Source organism: Ambystoma mexicanum, chromosome 7q, assembly GCF_040938575.1.
Source record: "Ambystoma mexicanum isolate Mex_15411 chromosome 7q, UKY_AmexF1_1, whole genome shotgun sequence".
Lineage (NCBI taxonomy): Eukaryota > Metazoa > Chordata > Amphibia > Caudata > Ambystomatidae > Ambystoma > Ambystoma mexicanum.
The window spans coordinates 1,076,899,124-1,076,919,756 of NC_090941.1; the positions used below are offsets into that span (position 1 = coordinate 1,076,899,124).

The window sequence follows — 20,633 nt, forward strand, 5'->3', positions numbered from 1 at the left end:
CAGGTCGATGCAGATCCTGAGGTCGTTGCTGGACGTTTTCTTTACTAATACTACCGGACTCAGCCACTCTGAGGATTCCACGGTTTCAATGGTTCCTTCTTCGACCATCTTCCGCAGGTGGGCATCCAAAGCTGGACTTGCGGTGGCAGGTACTGCCCTTACTTTGTGCTTGACCGGGGTGGCGTTGGGTTTCAGCCGAATCTTGTGGACAAAGTTTTTCACTTTTCCCGGTTTCTCGGAAAACAGGTTTGGAAAGATCTCCTTGTAGTTTTGCGCTGCTCCTGATGAGATCATGAGCACCTGTTCGGAGTGCTGGGATCTAGTTTCATGCTGAGTTTGTGTTGGTCATCCCATCCCGGCTGGACCTTTGGGTGAAAAATACACTTTGGTGGTGGTAGACCTCCCTTTAAAATCGATCCGGGCTTTGATGTAGCCCAAAAGGTCGACCGTTGCCCCTTCAAACACCGTCGGTTTTTGCCTGGTTGATCTAATCTCCACTTTTTCTTGTCCCATCATCTCCTTGTACGTGTTGATGGGCAGAATGGTGAGGTCGGATCCCGAATCAGCCATGACGCGCGTTTCCATTCCGTCCACTTTAATGGTGCAGTGGGGCTTTTCTCTTCTGGCATGGGGGGCATTGACCATGACAACCATGGGTCTGTCCTGTAGTTCATCATCATCAGTTGAGGTGCAGTCACCGTCAACACGGGAAACAGTTTTCTCCCGCCACATGCATGCCGGAGCCACGTGGCCAATGCGTCCGCACTTGGAGCACTCCTTATACCTGGCGGGGCAGTCGCGGTCGTTCGCCATGTGCTTGGAGCTGGCACATCTGTAACATTTCGGTGCCTCCTTTTTCCTGGGACTTTTGTCTTTGGGGCCGTCGCGGGAATGCTTGTCTCTGCAACCTCTCCATTGTAGCGCCGTCATTTCGGGCACAGGCAGGTGACTTCCCACCTCCTTGCGTCTGCTGGAGGTTTCTTCCTCCGCCCTGGCAATCTGGATGGCTTTATCGAGGGTGACCTCCTTTTCTTGGATGAATTTGTCCTGTACTTTCCTAGAGTTGGTGTGGACAACGAGCATGTCGCAGATAACCTGTTCTGCATTTTCTCCAAAGGCGCAAAGAGAAGCGAGTTCCCTCATCCTGGTGATGTAGTCATCCACGGGTTCGCTCCCTTCCTGTTTGCGAGTGTAGAATCTCAGCCTGTGCAGTACAATGTTCTCCTTATTGGTGAATCTCTTCATGATGCGACGAGTCGCTTCTTTGTAAACGTCGTCGTCGATGTCATTGTCGGCCGCAGGTATTTCTTTAAGGCCGGCAAAGATGCGCTGACCTTCAACCCCTAACGCATTTAACAGCATCGCCCTCTTCCTGATGGGGGCATATGGCGTGCCGCCCACTGCTTCCAAGTAGGTGGAGAAAAGGGGTTCCCATTGCATCCACGGAATTGCTGGTGTCCCTGGCAAGGGGAGAAACGCAGGGGGTGGTGTGGCGTCTTGCATGGTGGGTCCGTGGGACTTCTGGTATCCTCGTCGCCAGTTATGTTGTGGCCTAAATAGATGACGCTGTAGGGTTTCTAACAGTCTTTATTGACAGACAAAAGGGAGAAAGGCTCTAATGTGGCCTGGTGGCGCTGGGCGCTTACTTACAGTTCATTGCGATCAAGTCCTGTGCTTTCCCAGTTGATTCACTGTGGAAAGGTTGTGCTCACCGGTGGCACGCTGTAAACTTCTAGGGCCCCCATGTAGCCTCCTGTGGCTCACTGCTTCTTCTCGTGTAATCGGGAGCAGCGCTCCTCTGTGACTGCCTCAGCTGGCCGAGCGCCAACTCTGAAGCGGGAACGTTTTCCTGCGGAGCGTGGGCTCGCAAGATCCCGTCTCGCGAGAACACGCTCCCGCGATCATGTGATGTCCCCACAGTAAGGCACGCTAATATATAAATGCATTTAAGCATTTATATATTTGTATGCTTACCTTACTATGGTTTGTGTAGTATGCAAGCCATCTTTTATAAACATAGAAATATATCACATATTTCTATGTTTATAAAAGATGGCTTGTAAAGTATACAAGCCATAGTAAGGTACACACATAAATATAAAAATGCTTACATTTATATATTTGTTTTCGTGCCTTACTAGGGTTTGTGTACTTCAAGATGGCTTGAAAAGTACACAAACCACAGTAAGGTATGCTCACAATTATATAATACTTATATATTTGTGTGCATATCTTATGTTTTGCATACTTTTCGAACCATCTTTTTTTAAACCTATCTGTTTATAAAAGATGGGTTGAAAAGTAGACAATTCAAGCCATCTTTTATAAAGCTTTGACGACGGACAAAGACCGAAGATGGATCGAATTGTTTACTTTTCAACCCATTTTTTATAAAAAACAAACACAGGAATCCAGGTTCGCCGAGGGTGAAATACTCCTCGGTGACCTGGGGAAATAAAGGGACAGTAACTTCCTTTGGTGACCCGACGGGTCACCATAGGAATTTACAGTGACTGGTGGAAGTGCCAGCCAGTCACTGCAACGCCGTGGCTGGCTGGCACGTCTGTCAGCTCACATGACATTAAAATTGCGGGCGCATCTCCCGTCGCGGCTGCAGCCTCGGCGGGATAATGCGTCCCACCAATGTTGTGTTGGACCGGGGCCCCGGAAGGGCCCCAGCTCAGCCCCACTTTTTGGACGGCCCACTTAAAGCACTGTGAACAAGTGATGGAAACCGTAAACATACGACTTTGGAGGTTTCTAAAATGTGTCATCAATTTGGTACCGATTCAAACAGGACGAAGAGCAGACGTGAAGTTACTCGCTGGGACTGTGGCAAGAAAAAGGGGACAATCTACCCAAACCGCCGTCACACATTTTTCAGGACGAGCTCTGCGTCCAAGCGCACTTGATAGTAAACCGAGCAAGTAAAACTAAGCAATGGCGCCAAATTATTCCTCGCTGACAAACAAGTAATTGCATCAAAACAACTGTAGGTATTAAACGGTTCCCTTATCTTAAGAATGGGAGCGGCAAGCAGTAACGACTTGTCATGGAAGATGCTGTTTGTGGCAAGAAATCTGGGGTGTTGCTACAGTGTAAATCTGATTTGTTCATGATGAAATCGCATACTACAGGAAGATCTAGGTATTCCAAGCACTTTTCTTCATCTTTCCATTTACCCAGACGCTCTTGGCCTCCCTGTGCTCAAAGGCATCCTTTTTTTAATAGATGGCTGCTGTTTGTGAGCAAAAAGAATTTGATGGTTAGGTAGAGCTGGAGCTGCTAGTGAGAGAAGTGGCAAAGTGACTGGATAGGCAATGGAGGCATTACATTTTGGGTAATAGAAGCATGCTCCCTCGCCCTCGAGCCCGTTGAAGTGGTAGGGTCACATGGGGCGATCAGCGCATCCACTCACTCTTGTGGCCACGTAGAAGTAAAGAAAGACACACCCACACCACCGCCGCTTAATCAACCTAACACAGACATTTTGCATCTCTGTCAAAACAATTACATACCTGGTTTCACCCTTATTACGGATCATCAGTGCAGTATAGTCTTGACATCCTTGTGGTTGGAGCACTGGGACATGTATACAATACACCGTTGCTTTGCTGATGTGGCACGGAACATGCTGTGAGCTTCGCAGAATGGCTAGTATGCAGCATTGTGGAATGTCCTCTCAGACATACCACTGCCCAGATTTGCATGAGCTGCTTGTGGTGCAATTGGTGGGCTTAGCCAGTTGTTTGGTATAAAAGGTGAAGGAAGAAGGACGTCTGTAGCCACTTCAGCGACCGCCTGAGTAACCACTTTGTCCTGACATCAATTTCTGAATGGCAGCGACGACTCGAAAATGACGACTTCCTACCCTGGACTGGTGGGATCAACCAGTCCCAAGACAAACTTCCATTTGTTCCATCCCTGGATGAGCTAGGACCTCCACGGTCTGCAATTCACAAATACCCAGGGTGCTGTGCCATTTGTGTGGTGCAATGTCTGCTGAAGGTCGGTTTCATCTGTAACTTGGTAGGCATCCTTGTAGACCTCCAGTGACTGGATCCCCCTCCTGTAAGTCCACTCAGACGAGACGAGACCAAGAAAGGGCGAGAAATCCAGCACACGATAACCAATCTGAATCCTAGGAGGGGCTCCAACACATCTTTGCCACAAAAATCCACTTCTGGGCATCCCACTGCTCGAGTGAATCTGTCTACTCCCCAACAAAGGACATTTTTCAGCCTCCCAGGCCAAGAAATCCAAACCTGGGACAACTTTCACCTCACCTAGTGGTCTGACCTGCTGCAGCACATTCTTCACTGAAAAGGTACTGTCTCAAGCCTTGGTACTTAACTTGGTCTTGCTGCATGTTCTAGTACTCCTGGAGGGCTACAGTTAAGCTCTTACTTGTACCCCGCTTCAGGGCACCCTAAGTCCCCTTGGGTTGAACAACCCATTGGGCCTATCTTCCTGCAAACTATTGTACTTGCCTGCAAAAAAGAATGCTTCTTCATAGACTTTGTTCTGTTCTGCTAACTATTCACGTACTTCCTTACTCCTAAGTCCTTGGTCACTGGACCTCTAGTGCTCCTCTTGACTCTGACACTCACCTAGCATGGGTTTGGACTTCTGAAGCCTGGTTAAGCAGGGGTTAATTTAAGTTTGCTTACCTGTTACAAGAGTTGTCATATTTCTTTGATCATATTTTGATTTATAGTGCGACTCCTTTTATTCCATTCTGATTTAAAGTATACAGCCTTTTATTCTACTGTTATTTTACTGTGGTTCTACTACTAACAGTACATTGTTTTAAATGCAGAACCTTAGTGTATATAAAATAAATGGTATTTTTATATAACTTCTAGTGTCAGTGTTCCATTGAATCACCTTGTATGCTCTGAGTTGTGTGTGCCATCGTACAGCCCTCTTCCCTCCTAGACTAAGCCTGGCTGCTCAGCCATTGCTACCAGACATGTTGGGTAGTTCAGGCCAAATCTTAATATTGGAACCCTGAACATCTAAGAGCGAGACTTAACTAATCCTACCATAAGTGGTCTTTAATATAACTCCTTAACAGTATGCATTAGCAGATGCTTAAGAGCAATGCCCCCCCCCAAGTGGTAAAAAAAGGATTTGATAATGTAGTGATATTAAAGAAATGGCACATTTTTTGTTGTGTTTTTTACCATGCACTGCTGCCGTTTTCATGGTCTGTGACGGATCTGAAAAGGGAGGAGATCTGTGAAGGTGAATTTTATTTATTGCACATTTAAGTGGGATAGAGAAGGAAAGCGCTAGAGAGCTTTGGTGTGCTGTTGGCAGCTTCAGTTCTGAAAAATGGTCACTGTGTTCTGGTTTGTTTGTAGTTGGTAAGGCTTAGGTGGTGTTTGTGGGTAGTTTTCCGTTGTGTTTAGTTGGGTGTTGCAGAGTATTCTGGTGGTTGTAGGGTTCTGCTGCTGTAAAGGTATGTGTGTGTTTTGTTTGGTGTTTGACAGCGAGTATGCATGCTATTGGAAAGTTTTTAGTAGGGTTAGTTAGTGATGTTAGCCTGTGCCCTTCTGTAGTTATGTTGGTCTGGCAGGGTTCATATTCAATGGTGGTGTGTGTTAAAAAGATTTGTTTTGTTGGGGCTTTTGTTACTTTGATGCTTAAAACATCTCTGATGGTTCATGGGGGACAGTAACACCCCAGGGGCTTGGCCAGGTAGTGTGGTAGACAAGCCTTGCTATAACTATTTGTTGGGGATGCCCTAATCTGCATTATTCTATCCACCCCTAATTTCCCACCCTGGATCGGATATTTCATGCATAAATAGTTGTTGTACAAGTGCTCTGTTTGGGTGGGGGTAACGAGGTAATGATTAGATTGAAGGTTGCAACTCGCTTTATCCAGTTTTCCAACTAACTATAGATTTCCACCAATGCCTGTGATATACAGTGTTAGTTGGCACTGCTCTGATATCACCAAATATAATACAAACTCCTAAGACACAAGCAGACTCCAGTCAACGTTTTTTCCTTAGGCAATGTTTTTCTTCAGCCAAATAAAAAAAAGATTGGCAGTATACCTGTGAGGCAGGATAGCTTCCCCCTATGAGCAGCAACAAAATGAAGACAGAAATTGCTTTGTGATTGGGCATTAGGTACTTTACATGGGTTAAACAAAGGGTAGTTGTGAGTTTGTAATTGCGTCCACCCCTAAAGGAATTCTTATTGTTTGCCACAGGCGTTATTATACTAGCAGTTGATTTGAATTTAGCAATGGACTCCAATTCGGGATGTATCACAAGGTTTTTATTGGGACCTTAACCAGCGTTCCAAAGAAGCACTATAGGCACTCCTCCCGGAGGCATGCGCATCATGGGGGGGGGGGGAGGGGTGGGGTAGGAGAAGATACCTTCTATTTCTACTCAAATTGTATCTATTCCAAGAACAACTATATTAGAATGTTTTCTTCTCCACTACATAAATAATGCTTGTATAGGAGACCATGGCTTCTCTGATCACTTCATGGTGTCGGGGAATATAGATTTTCTGCAATCCGAAAAGAAGACCAAGATTTTGGAAGCCAAACCAGAGTTTGCAAGGATGCCTCTAGATAAGACGGGAGATTGAAACCGATACCGCCACCTCTTTGGTGAGAACTAAAGGGAAATGTCTAGGGAAAGTATGAAGTATCGTGCTTTCAAGCATGTTTAAAGGTCTCTTAATAGAAGGATATGAGGCTTAATAAGATTGTACGGGGCAAACTTGGTAACTTAGGGAAGATGAAGTGAAATATAGATCCAACGGTTCACGTCAGGCATGTTGAGAACTCCAGGAAGTTTGAGCTCAAATTTAACATATATTCAACGGAAATTAAGTAGAATAGACTATCATGAGAACCTACCGAATATGTATTTACGTGTGTTTTTAAGTGACAATTCAAGATTTCCTGTGCTTGCATGAAATGATTTCCATCAATTTAAACCCATAAATCAGTTACTTTAGAGAAGCAATAATTAGAATACATTGTTGGTGCTACTTCAATAATTATATCCTACATCTCTTACAGAAAAGCATTATCCGGATGGTAAAAAAGAAATTACATTTCCTGATCAGACAGTTAAGAATTTATATCTTGATGGACGAGAAGAAAGCATATTTCCAGATGGCACCATCATCCGAATTAATCTGTAAGATAACCTTTTTCATGTAATCTCCATTGTTGGTTTACTTGCTTGATTCAGGGGCTTAATGGTGGTCCTTATAGGATATAGTACCCCCAATTGTATGTTGAGCTAAATGGGATTTTTATTACACCTCTGCCAATTACATAACCTTGTGACGCTGATTGTGCAATTGCAGGAATCTGCAACTTTATAGATGCACATGTTTACGGGGTCGTGATGCTTTTATAGGTAACTGAGAGGTGACAAGTAATATTTTTACATGTGGAGGAACTGTGTTCTAGTACAATTATCTTTTCCAACCTTTTAATTCTCGGCTACTTTCTCTATTATTATTTCCTATAAACTCTGCTTCTCTTTATTAGCACTTTCTTCCTAATTTCTTTCATATCTTTGCACAACTATTTTTGTTGCACTCCTTTTCCTGTTTGCAATTTCTTTCTCTATACAATCTTTTGCATCCCCCTTTTCTTTTGCTTGACTTGTTCTATTTTTCATTCTGCCTTTTCTGTTTTTATCTAATTCCCCCATCTCTTCCCTATTTTTGTTTTGCATTGCCCACTTCATCTTGCTCTCATTTTTGATTCTGTGCCTTTCCTTTTTTGTTTTGACTGAAAGTTGCAAAACTACCTTTTGTGTTTTAAAAAAAATAATGTAGCGCGAGTGGTGTGACTGTATCTATAGCACATACACTGCAAAGCAAACTGCCTTTTGGTGTTGATGTTCAAAGATGATTGCAGATTGACAAAGGGTGTTTTTTGTGCCTATCAAGTAGCTGTACCTTGTGGCATGCAAAGGGGAACCACCTCATTTTAGGCCCAAAAAGGAACATGCAGGTGAATTTTATCAGATGGTAAGACAGGGCTGTTTTGTAGACATTTTTGCACCAGACAGTTGCATTGTTTAGAATCTTTTTTCTTTTAGTTTGTGTGATATATTTTGAAAGCATTCAGACAATAACATGCTTTAAATTGCACATTATAAACGTTAGCTGCCCATCCACCCCCACACCCATGTTCCAATTAAGTGTCCGCCAGGAGAAGGCTCCCTTTAGTAGTCCACCCGTTGCAGCAGTAGGGTTAAAACTATTGCTTTCTCACAAGAACAGACCCATTTAGGTCTAGTAGCGATTATGTTGGGCTACCAAAGACCCTCAATTTGCCTCCTCGTTTGGCTGCGTTCGAATATGGTAAGCTTTATCATCTTCCCTTGTAACAAAGGATGGCAATTGGCTTATCCTGGTCCTTCAATAGTCTCTATGTCCACTTGCCCACAGATCTGTGGCACAAGTACAATCCTTTTATTTAGAATGTTATTTTTCATTTTTGATAATTTACCCTATTTTGACATGCTATTAGGCTCATTCAGGAATTTTGCCAAATACCAGAGCCCAGTGATCTGCCACTCCGCCACAACAGACGCTTAGAAATAAGATCACTAACATGTTGTGACACCTTTCAATCTTAGACACAGTAAAGAAAACCATCAGGGACTGAGGGGGGGGGGGTCAGGGGGAGAATGCTCCCAACCAATTCTATTGTTAGTTGCCCGTCTACTAGATGCAGCAAGAAAAGCTGAATGTTGCCCGGTGTTGGAAATCCCAAGAAGGCCCTATCGTAGAGATACTGTGGAGCAAGATATGGGAAACGTGGGCAATCGGAAGGTTGAGAGTCCTTGTAAATAAGAATCTTTCATAATGTTGGTGCTCTCGGCATCTTTCTCAGATTTCCGCTCTTAGAAATACAAAAAGGCCCATCTTGTTAAAGCATATGTTGGTGACTTGAAACTATAAACTCTGCAGAATTGTCTTTTATATTGTCTTCCTTTTATTTTCCCTAATCTACAACTAATGAATAGGAATCCAACTTCGCTCCGCTAGTTATCATCCTCAATGTACACCTTACATGTCCTTTTTCTAGAATAGTGGAACATACATTGTCTACTCTATGCACTATGCACCTATTGACCTATTCCCTACAAACAATAATACAAATCCTACATTTTTTTTTTTTTTTTTTGGACGCCTGATTCCTAATTGAGTTTGTAGTTATTTGTTAATATAAAATCAGTGTTATAGTTCAGCCAACGCGTGTTTTGACCTAGGAATCACTTGTCTTCATCAGGGATTTAACATCACAATAAAGTTAGATTATACATCAAAAATAAAATCAGATTATTCGAATACAGACTAGAAAAAAGGCCAGCGATTGTTGATGTTTTGTTTGTAAATCTTATAAATATTTTAAGTAAAATTGTTGGGGAATACACTTGAGGGATTTTAGGACGCGTACAACTGCTGCTCTTGTTAAGCTAAACATAATGAAATCCCAAATTGAATGCTTAGGTAATTGGCAAAAATGTGGAGAAATGTGCCTGCCTCTCCACATTCATCTCTCCTTGGACATATTATTTCTGAACATCCGGCACCCGATAACATCTACATAACATTTGAAAATATTGTTCTTTGTTGTGCACAGGTAGAAGTAGAACGTATTCTGTATCAAATTTAATGGCACATTTCTATGCCCAACTCTACAGTACTCTTATGTGCTAATCCTGGGCCTGGATTTACCTTCGGTCCTCTTTAGGGGAGTTCAGATGTGAGTATAGTTCATAAATTGGACCTCTGCTTCCTGGCAGAGCAAAAATTAATTTCTCGAAAGAAGTGATGGGCCGAGTTACTGTTTTTCATGTCACGATTTACCATCAAATACCCTGAAAATATTGGTGCCTGCATTGCAGAAAAAATGTAATCTCGTTGTTTGTCTGCAATTCTCATAAATGTGCTAATTCCCTTCACCTTAGAGACCCCCAGCGACTTTGCTGGATTTTGAGGACTTGATTATTTTACCTGGAAAGAGTGTGAGCCTTCCCCCCCCCACTCTTTCATGTATTTTGATGGGTGTTTTTTCACTTGTGTTCTTTGATTATGGGGTTTTAGATAACTCCATAGGCATCATCTTTTCATGTGTGTTACACAGCACCCTCGGTGCAGTGACACAGGGATGTCTTTTAGACTTCCCAAGATTTAAATACCTTCTCTGGGATCAACTGTTTCCCAGAGAATGTAAAGTGAAATTGACTCTACTAGTCTTTCCAAATTCCTAGACCCAGCACACTCCATTTTACAATGGAGTGTTGGAGGGGCTAACCAGCATCCCCTGTGTCTAAATACTCATGTATCAGTCAAATGCTACCCTTTCCTATTGAAAAGGCCGGTGGCAGTGGTTTTACAACAAACTACCATGATTTTTCCTGACCGCGAACGCTGGTAGCTAAAAATCACGAGAGCCATGTTTTTCAAGATGGCGCCTTAAGCCCCTTTTGTTTAAACAGGTCCCGGTCTTTCGCAGTTTTGTTTTGGAAAGGTCCTTCTGGTGTTTGTCTCTGTGCACCAAGCCAGGTTTGGTCCCTTTGTCAGTGTGCCTTTGTCGGGCTTCAGGACTGAAGACGCCTCTGGTGTCTGAGTGTCTGGGGTGAGCAGGAAGTGAGGGAGGTGCCCGAAACTCCCTGTGCTTAGTCTCCTAGGAGACCCAAATACTCTCTGCCGTGATTGGCTGGCTGACTGTCCGGCAAGGACAGACACCCTGCTGGGCGAGTGACAGCTTGGCTGGAATGAAAGGGAAAAAACTGTTTAAAGGGCAAGTCTCTTGGACTGGAAAGCAGAGCTGCCCACTGGAACAAAAGAACCGAAGAAGAGCTGGAAGAGGACGGCTGCTGCAACTCCTAGACCGTTGGTTTGCCCGCTGAAGCCCTGCTGCAGGTCCGAATTGCCAAGTTCATCTTGACAGAAGACGAATTCTTACTTTGAGTTGGTGGCACCTATCAACGCGTAAGCCACCTGGATACCATTCTCAAGGCTGGTTAGGATTAACCAGGGAGAGGGCAACCAGCTTGTGTGCTTGAATCTACTTGAACCACTGTGATTGAAAGACCTCTGTGTAACCTCTTGTACTGCTCACATTCACTCTTGAGGTAAGCTTGGCTGCTCAGCTCGCTACCAAAAACTGTGTGGATTTATACCAAAGGTTGGTTTGGCTAACACCTGTAGTCCTGATTGTGTGTAGTGGACCCTGAGGGTACTGCATGCAATTCTGCCTAACAGTATGCTGGGAGTATTGGGGTTTGCCATGATTTGGGTAAAATGGACCCAGGAAAGACGTGAGATGTCTCCTAATGGCGAGTGTATCCCAAAGTCTCATGGTGGTTTTGATGGCAGGAAGCTGACATCCAGCAGCCTGTCCCTTCTGTGCAGCTAGAGGATATTCCGTAACGTCTGACCTGTCACCTTAACCTCTAAAATGTTTGTGACCTCTGGGTTCGGCCACTCGCCCATAGTTGGAATGCTTGGAAGTATTTAGTCAAATGTAGAGGCCTCCAAAGTTGCATGGGAGAAATGTTGTCCTAGATACTCACGGGTTCTGTTAGGGTAGATTTTCATTTTTATGTACAATCGCCTCTACATGTGAGTCCCCCAGCACTTTCTGCTGGGCTTATGGATTTGTTGGTCTGTTCTCCTGAGTGAGTGGGAACCTTTTTCCACACTCACTCATTCTTTTACCCTATCCTTTAAGGTACTTTGTGTTTCTTTATGTAATTCTTTCTTGGCGAAATACATTCCTCCAAGTTTGATGGCATCAGTCTTTTGTTTTTTGCCACACACAATACTCTTTGCGCAGTTTGACTGGGAGCCCCTTGGGCTTCCCTTTCTTGTTTTCTGCTTTTTTCCTTGTGAGAACCTATCTTCCCAAGGGTAGGAGGGTATTTAATATCCTTCCTAACATTTATATTGTGAGATCAGCACACCCCACCTTACGTGGAGTGCTGAGGGGTTATACAGTATCCCCTTTCTGAGGCTGAAGAGAAGCTGACCACTGGAACAGAAGAACCGATGATGATGAAGAAGAGGAGAGATATTTTCAGCCCCTTCCAGGCAACCGGAGATGCCTTCTGAGTTACTGCTGCTGTGAGACACCGCCATCCAAGCATCGGGAGAACTCTGAAGAGGACAACTCTCTCCCTTGACTGGTGCAACCAATCGGTCTTGAGATGCCCTGCATTTTTGGGCCATGCCACGAGCTGAGACCTTCCTGGACTGCAAACCAGCAATATCCTGGGACCTGCGACCATCATGCAGTGCATTGTCTGAAGATAAAATCCTCCCAAAACTTTGGTGGACTCCTTCCAGACCTCTAGAGGCAAGATTCCACTAGTTGAAGTCCCCTCACCAGGGTGCTGGACTGAGGAGGAGAGCCGATCGATTGGGCGACAACCGTTCTTTTTCTGCTATCCTGAAAAGGGTACCAAAACCATAGAGCGGCGAGATGAAACAACCCTTTGCTTGAAACCATGAAGCCTCTCATCTCGACTGCTGCTTTTGAGATCCTCTCCAGTGTCCCTCGTTTCACCTGCCTGACCAAGAACACGATGACCGGGTCTGCTGCTGCTGTATCGTAGAAGCATTGTGCTGCAACAACTTCTTCACTCATAAGGTACTGTCAAATTCAAGGTAAAATGTACCTAGAGTTGTTAAGCTGCTGCTGCTTTGCTGGAGTGCTGATTTGTTTGTTTGGGAGTTCACCAACACATGTTCACCCAGGCCTAACGCATGTGTGCCTTCAGGGAGCCTTTCTACGAAGTCTCTGACCCTTTCCCTTACTTGCTTCAGAAGACTACTTCTGGAACCTTTTAACTTTCTACAGCTCTGCCTTACCTGTTTTGCCCTCCAATCTGACTCTGAGGCACTCATAACTAGATGTAGATTCACTTTTAAAGTGTTAGGCCTCTGAGCAAATATTGCAAAGTATGTACTTACCTTGTGTGGGATTTGTTAAATTTATTTTACCTGAAAAGAAAGAAAGAAGTTACCTGAAACGGTTATTACAAAAGTATGTTACTTACCTTCTGAATTGAATGCTGCTATTCACAGTATACAAGTGTGTTACTGTGATTGCCTTGGTTTTCCTATGTGCTTATTGAATGTTATAGTGCTTGCTTTTTACCTTACCTTTGTGTATATATAAAGTAAACCATTATTTTACATCACTTAGTGTGTCAATGTTTCTTTGGGCCCATTTGTATACTCTAAGTTCTTTGTTCCACCTACAGCCCTTTTATGCCTCGTAAGATAAGCATGGCTGCCAGTTGGGGAGAATTCTCTTATAAGGCTAATTTCCCAAACCGAGGGAGTCCCCCAGCAGCTTTGCTGGATTTTTAGGGTTTGTTTTTTCTCCTGCTAAGAGTGAGACTCTTTTCCTCCCACTCTTAGGCATGATTTGAGGTATGTCTTCGACTTAGTATGTATTCATGGGCTATGGGGAAGCCTTTTTACTCCATAGGGTATCATCTGTTTTACTATGTGTGTTACACAGCACCCTCAGTGCAGTAACACAGGGGTGTCATAGTGACCCCCAAACATAGACTCCATACCCTGGGACTGACTACTGTCTCCCAGGGCATGTAAAGTCACCATTGACTTTACTTAGTCCTAAATTGTGAACAGAACCAGTACAAACCATCATATTGTGGAAGTACTGGAAGGGGTTAATACAATTGCCCCTGGGTCTGTTTACAAGGGGGCACTGTCCAGTCCCCCTTGTCGAGTTTCTGGCTGGTGGCAGTGGTTACCACGCAAAATATTCCACCGGAATATTCTATATGGGATTTTCCCATTGATTTTAAACGCACCACTTTTTTGTGCAGTGTTAAAGATACCGCTGGTTTATTTATTTAATATTAAATCCCCGGTTGGGTCTTTTTGCCAGAACTCTTTTCTAAAATTGGCGTTTGTGTCTGTCTCTGTAACTCTGACCAAGGTCGAGACCTTTGTTTCACTGTTTTGGCGGGCTTCTCCACAGAAGCCCTCCAAATGGTGCCACTCTGTCTGGGTTCCACAGGAGGGGTGGAGGATGGAATAGGCACCCTGGACTGTTGCCTCGGCAACCCAAGTAGCACTCTACTCTGATTGGCCCAGTGGTGAGCCGCCCGACTCACCACTTAGCATGTGTGATTGACAGCTAGGCTGGTGAATGGTTTTTTTTTTTGCACAAAAGCAGGGCCTTTGGGACTGGAACTTCAGAAGTCACCACAGGACCTAAGATTCCAAAGAGGGAAGAAGCTGAGCCATATGCAACGACAACACCACCGGTGAAGCCCTGCTTCAACAAACTCGCCACTTTCCCAACGACAAGAGGAGATCTTCAGCTGTAAGAGTCCTCTCCCTTTGAGCTGGTAGCATCAACCAGTTCGCCCTTTTCGCCTTCCAAAGAGGTCTCTTGGTCGAATCGCCCGTGCCAAGCACCCCGGAGGCCGGATAGCCAAGCTTCACCACTTTGACCGTGAATAAAAGGAATGCACCTTTTAACCGAATAACTCCGCGGCTGGTTTCATCCCTGTGCAGTGCATCGACTCCAAGTTTCCTCCTCGATGAGATCTTCTCTTCCCCTGGTCGGAACCACGAACTTCAACCACTGCCAGGAACAACTGCCACCGCTGGAGCTTCCTCTCTCTTTAAGGTACTGTGTTCTGCCTGACCTCTCTTTCTACAGATTGCTAAAGGTGACCCTTAAATCCTTGGCTTTCTAAACTGGGTTGGCTCCAGACATTTTAACTATACCTTTTGAATCACCCCAACCTCTTTTGAACATTCTGCAAAGACTTTTAATGCAACTTAAACTGTGTGATCGTGGGCACATTTTGCCTGGCTCCATTTAAAGCGGGCCTGGCCTATGGACTTTGGCTCTACAGTGTAAACTGCCTTTATTCCCTTGCTCTGAACTTCTGAAAAGTGTTGGGAACTGTTTTCTTTTATGCTCTGCCTTTTCTCTCCCTTTAAACTCAACTATTGGAGTGCCATCTAGGTTACGCGCTCACATCTGTCTTAACAAATAGTAGTGCTTTAACCCTGACTTGTCTGATAGTTATCAAGGGAGGTGTTTATACTTTACCAGACTATGTTTTAACTTGCTTTTGATTGAGAGTGCTAGTGTATTGCCTAAAGTGTGTTTTAAATAAATAATTATATACTTTTGATACAAAGCTGTGGTCAGTGTTTGCTCTACTGTGTTTTTAGCCCTATTGTGTATACTCTATATACTGCCCTACTCTTCTTGAGGGATGTCTGACTGCTCAGCCACAGCTACCATGTAAAACTGGGTGGTACAGACTGCTACCAATTGGGTTTCCTGCTTACTCCTGTAGTCTTAATCTTTTTGCAGTGTTCCCTAAGGGAACTGCACAGGATTCTGCCTAACACTGCACAGCCAGTGCTACCAACATACTTTGGTAGTTCAGGCATATATATACTAAGAGTTGGAGCCTTGTGTCCCAAGTGTGAGTCTTCTCCTAAGGTGGACTTTTGTAAAACTCCCTCACGGGTTCCCTCCCAGGTGAAGCTAGTGACATCTGTTTCTAAAGCTTATCCATACCTAGTTTGGCCAATTTTCGGGAAGCTCTGGAAGGTAAAAAAAGAAATACCTTGGGAGTACATTCATTTTAATAGATGCTGCAAAAGCCCTTCCAGGCTCCTTTCTTCGGTCTTCACGATAAGGAATTCAGCGACCAGGTTTTTGGCTGCAGATCCTGAAGTCTCCCCAGTTGCAACCTCTTCTTCTGTGTTGAGTAAACCATGTGAAGATACTCTTGCCTAGAGCCTTCCCCGTGATCCCTGCTGCAAAGTCCTGTCTTCAGGATAAAGGAATTCAACAAATTGTTTTTTGGCTGCAGATCCTGAAGTCTTCTTGCTGCAACTCTTCTTCCATGCTAAGGTACAGTGTTGCCTTAATACCTTAAGTCTTTGATTTCTGTACAGCTTTGGGGTGTTATTGTGATTGGGAGTCATCTCGTCCAGCGCTCCCAATCCCACTGCTCGAATCCTCCTAGGGTGTCTTCTTTGAAGTCCCTGGACCCTCAACTAACTCTAAAGTGAAATGCTTACTTTTATTTTAACAGTCTTCGTTAGGAACTCTCACTTTTGCTACTTTAGGACCTATCCTGCCTGCCTGTTGGACACTAGACCCTAGTGACCCCCCCTTCTTTTGAGAACACTCATGCCTTAAGAATAGGGAAAGACTTCTAAGGATTGGGCCTTTTGGCTAGAAAAGAGAACAAGTGTTTAAAAGTGTACTTGCTTGCAATAGAGTTGGTTAGTTACTGTAACTCTGAGGGTGAAGAGATACAAAAGTTCTTACTTACCTTGAATGTGTGTTGTGCTATTCTGAAAAGTGTATATATAAGGTTATTTTACTCTCCTGTGAATTTGCTGTGCCTCTTCCCCAAAAGTAATGCTGTTGGCTACACTTTACTATTCCTGTTAGGATATACATGTATGAGTGCCTGAATTGGGTCTTGCTTCCCCTGACTTGCTATTTGCCTGTCTAGAATAAGTCTGCCTTAGGCTACACTTACCTTTCCGTTGCTGGTAGCTCCTTTAAAAAGTGAATAGGTTTTACTTACTTTGGGTTAGCTGTGTGCCATCCTAAAATAAGTTATTGCTTCAGTTATCTGTGTTGCACTGACCTGAAAAGCAACTTTAATTGTATATTACATTAAACGGTCTTATTCACCTACTAGAACTGTGGGTTATCCTAAATGTGGTTACATGTTTCTACTGTTCCTTGAATGAGTTGTCCACTATTCCGAAAAGTATACTTGCAGGTTGGTCTACTAAGCAATTTCTTTGCTGAGAGTCAATGCTGGACTGACCAGGTCTACTACCCTTTTATTACTCAAAGTAACTTATGGTTTAACTCCTCATGAGTAGGTGTGTCCAATACTAAAGGTTTTTGATTAGGACTGACTTGCCTAGAATTAGTATTCTGAATTAGTTTTATGCTTTGGTCTGTGTACCCTCAAGCATTGTGTTGTATTTATTTTATAAATGTGTTTCACTCTATGACCAGTATTTACCCTAAGACTTAACTTGGCCTACTTGTATTTATAATCCTTTATTTTTTTAATATTACTTCTGGTTGTGTTTCTATTGAATACTTGATGTACTACAGGTTCTTAGTACTTTCCAACATCCCTCTCTCCCTCCTGAGATAAGCCTGGCTGCTCTGTCTACTACCCTGAACTCAGGTGGTACAGCCTTATACTAAGAGTGGAGTCTTGTACTGTCTCAGTTGAATGGTTTTACTAAACCCTTAGTTGGACTTCAGAAAAATTGTACAGTGAGACAATGAGAGACGAACCTAATCAGTGAAAAGAGACACTGTATTTTCTCCCTGCATTCCTTATGCCAGCAATGTCCACGTCAATTCTAATGGCTTGAACCAGGTGTTTGGCTACCAAGGCAAAAAGCAATAGAGACAGTGAATACCCCTGGTGTGTTCCCCTTTTCAGCTATCAAAAAAATCTTTGCCCACGCCACCCTGCTCTAGCACTCTGCAGTGATATTCCTTTTTTTTTTTTTTTTTTTAATGTAACGCTCCTGGCTAACAATGTAGCCTTTTGCATACATATTACAAAAAATTAAAGCAACATTTATAAAATTTATAAAACAATGATAATAAAATATACATTTAAAATGAACCATATTCAAGAAGAAACATAAAATTGAGGCAGAAAATACACATATTACAAATGGCAAACACATTGTGATTGCCAGTCTCTATAAAACAGCAATTGTGAGAATAACATATTCCCAGACATAAATGGCCCTATTCTTTCAATCATACAAAAATTGGTATAACCATTGATGTAATGGTCCTGTAAATATATAACGACTGGTTTATGTGGTGTTTTTGCAAAACCAGCATACACGCTGCCCACATCGAATTTGAGTCCAAACGCCTTTAGCTTCAAAAACAGGGAGCAAATTCAAGCGCAAGTATAAAATAAATTGCTTGAGTTTGATCTTACAAAGTTGAGTAAGATAGTTCGGGGTTCTAGACCCTGAAAACCCTGAGTTGCGTACAGTGCGTAGCGTTTAAGGTTTAAAATATTTATTTTCAATGCATATCATACAGATGTGACAAACATCATTAATCATCCAAATTATCACAATAACACAAACCTAAATGAATCTGACATATAAATAACGCTAAAAAATAACTATTAAATCTAGAACTAAAAGAATTCAAGAAAAGAGTAAAACAGAATAGAAGGAAGAAAGGAAGATAGAAATTGAACCAGGACAGAGAACCATATAGCAATTTTATCAATCAACTTTACCAACAATTATAAAATCAACAACTAGTAATCCTCAAACTTTGAATATAAATGACATAGCAATATTAGGATTCATTTTCAGAGACACTACATCCTGAATAAGGATTTTAATTTATCCATAGACCTCAAGGAAACTATTGCAAATGTCCCAGAATTTCTCAATGTCACCAGCATTCTTGTAAATGGCTTTCTCGTAGGTTGAAAGAGTTAGAAGTTCATCCACCTATTTGTCGACGTTCAAGGATTTGCTTGACTTCCAAGATCTCAATATCATCCTCTTAGCAATCATACTGGCACAGAGTAGCCAAGTCATCTGCCCAAAAGCGATGTCATCCATCACTGATACGGCCCCTAGAACTAGTAAAGTAGCCGAGAGGAGGACCGTACAGCTCAAGACCAGCCCCAACCTCTCAAATACACTCTCCCAGAACTTCCTCGTTTTAGGACAAAACCAAATCAAAAGACTGAGGGACCCTTGTGCACCCTTGCATTTCCAACAGAGTTCATTGTCCATGAGTTGCCTCTTAACCTAACAAGTGTCCAGTAGGATCTAAAGAGCAATTTTGTTAGTGATTGTTAGGGAAAATTCTCTGTTTAGGCTGAATTTCCTAACCTAGTGAGTCCCCCAGCAGCTTTTCTGGATTTTTGGGGTTTATTTTTTTCTCCTGCCAAGAGCGAGACTCTTTTACCCTCACTCTTGGGCATGATCTGAGTGTGTTTCTTTGAATCTAGATGTGTTTAATGGGCTATGGGGTATTTTACTCCATAGGGCTTCATGTGTTTTTGTGATGTGTGTTACACAGCACCCTCAGTGCAGTGACACAGGGGTGTCATAGTGACCCCCCAGTATAGACTCCATACCCTGGGACTGACTACTGTCTCCCAGGGCATGTAAAGTCACCATTGAGCTTACTAGTCTTAAATTCTGAACAGAACCAGTACAAACCATCATATTGTGGACGTACTGGCTGGGGCAATTCAATTGCCCCGGGTCTGTTAGTCGAGGGGGCACGTCTCCGTCCCCCCTGATCGAGTTTTGGCTGGTGGCAGTGGATACTACTTTTTATATTCAACCGCAAATATTTTCCTATGGGATTTCCCATTGTTTTAGGCTACTATCTTTATTTATTTACGGTAGCCTCGAACATACCGCTGGTTTATTTAATATTAATTCTCCGGTTGGTATTTTTTGCCAAATCTCTATTCTAAAATGGCGTTTGTGTTCTCTTCTGTGACTCCAACCCAAGTCGAGCCCTTTGTTCCACTTTTTGGCGGGCTTCTCCACAGAAGCCCTCCAAAGTGGTGCCACTCTGTCTGGGGTACTTAGGAGGGGTGGAGGGGAATTTAGGCACCCTGGACTGAGTTGCCTAGGCAACTCAAGTCGCACTCCATCCTGATTGGCCCAAGTGGTGAGCCGGCCGGCTCACCACTTAGCATGTTTGAGTGACAGCTAGGCTGAGTGAATGGGGGTTTGCTGCATAAAAGCAGGGCTTTGGGGACTGGAACTTCAGAAGTCGCCACAGGACCTAAGAATCCGACGAGGGAGAAGCTGAGCTGACCTGCCACGACACCACCACCGGTGGAGCCCTGCTGGACTGCCTCACCACTTTTCCCAACGACAGGAGATCTCCCGCCGGAGAGTCTTCTTCCTTTGACTGGCGGGGATAACCAGTTTCACCGTCTTTTCGCCTTCCTGACGTACCTCGTGGCCGCCTTGCCTGTGCCAAGCACCCTGGCAACTGGGATACCACGTTTTACCACGACCGCGAATCAAAGGTACCACCTTTAACCGGAAGACTCCGCGGCTGGTTTCTTCCCTGGTAGTGCAACGACCTTCATCTTTCCTCCAAGTCGAGATCTTCTCTTCCCCTGGACGACGACGCAACTTGCACCCACTACCAGGAACAACTGCCACCGCTGGAGGATCCTTCCCACTTAAGGTACCGTGTCCCGCCTGGCTTCCCTTGCTACCGACTGTACGGGGTAGATTTAGCCCCCGGCTTTCGAACCTGGGTTAGCCTGGGACACCCTGGCCAAACTTTCCTAAGCCTCTCTAAACTCTTTTGAACCCTCTGCAAGACTTTCTAAGCCTAGTGTAACTGTGTGATCTTGGGCGTATTTGTGCTCTGCTCTCTCTAAGAGTGGGCCCAGCCTTTGGACTTTGGCTCACCAGTGACTTTTGCTCTTCTGCCTTGCTATCAGTGTTCCTGAATCTTAGAGTGGTGTACCTTTCCCCTCCCTTTCTCACAAACTTATCAGAGTGCAATCTAGTTAAGCGCTCACCTCTGTATGAAAT

General features: G+C 43.8%; 1 protein-coding gene across 1 annotated transcript in view; it reads left to right on the top strand.

Annotated features, from left to right (window-relative positions):
- Positions 1–20,633, top strand: part of CPAP (centrosome assembly and centriole elongation protein) — a 291,067-nt gene that overhangs the window by 203,063 nt on the left and 67,371 nt on the right. The window contains exon 16 of the mRNA XM_069640446.1: positions 7,054–7,174. Within this exon, the coding sequence (XP_069496547.1) occupies positions 7,054–7,174 (121 nt within the window). The remainder of the gene's footprint in view (positions 1–7,053; positions 7,175–20,633) is intronic.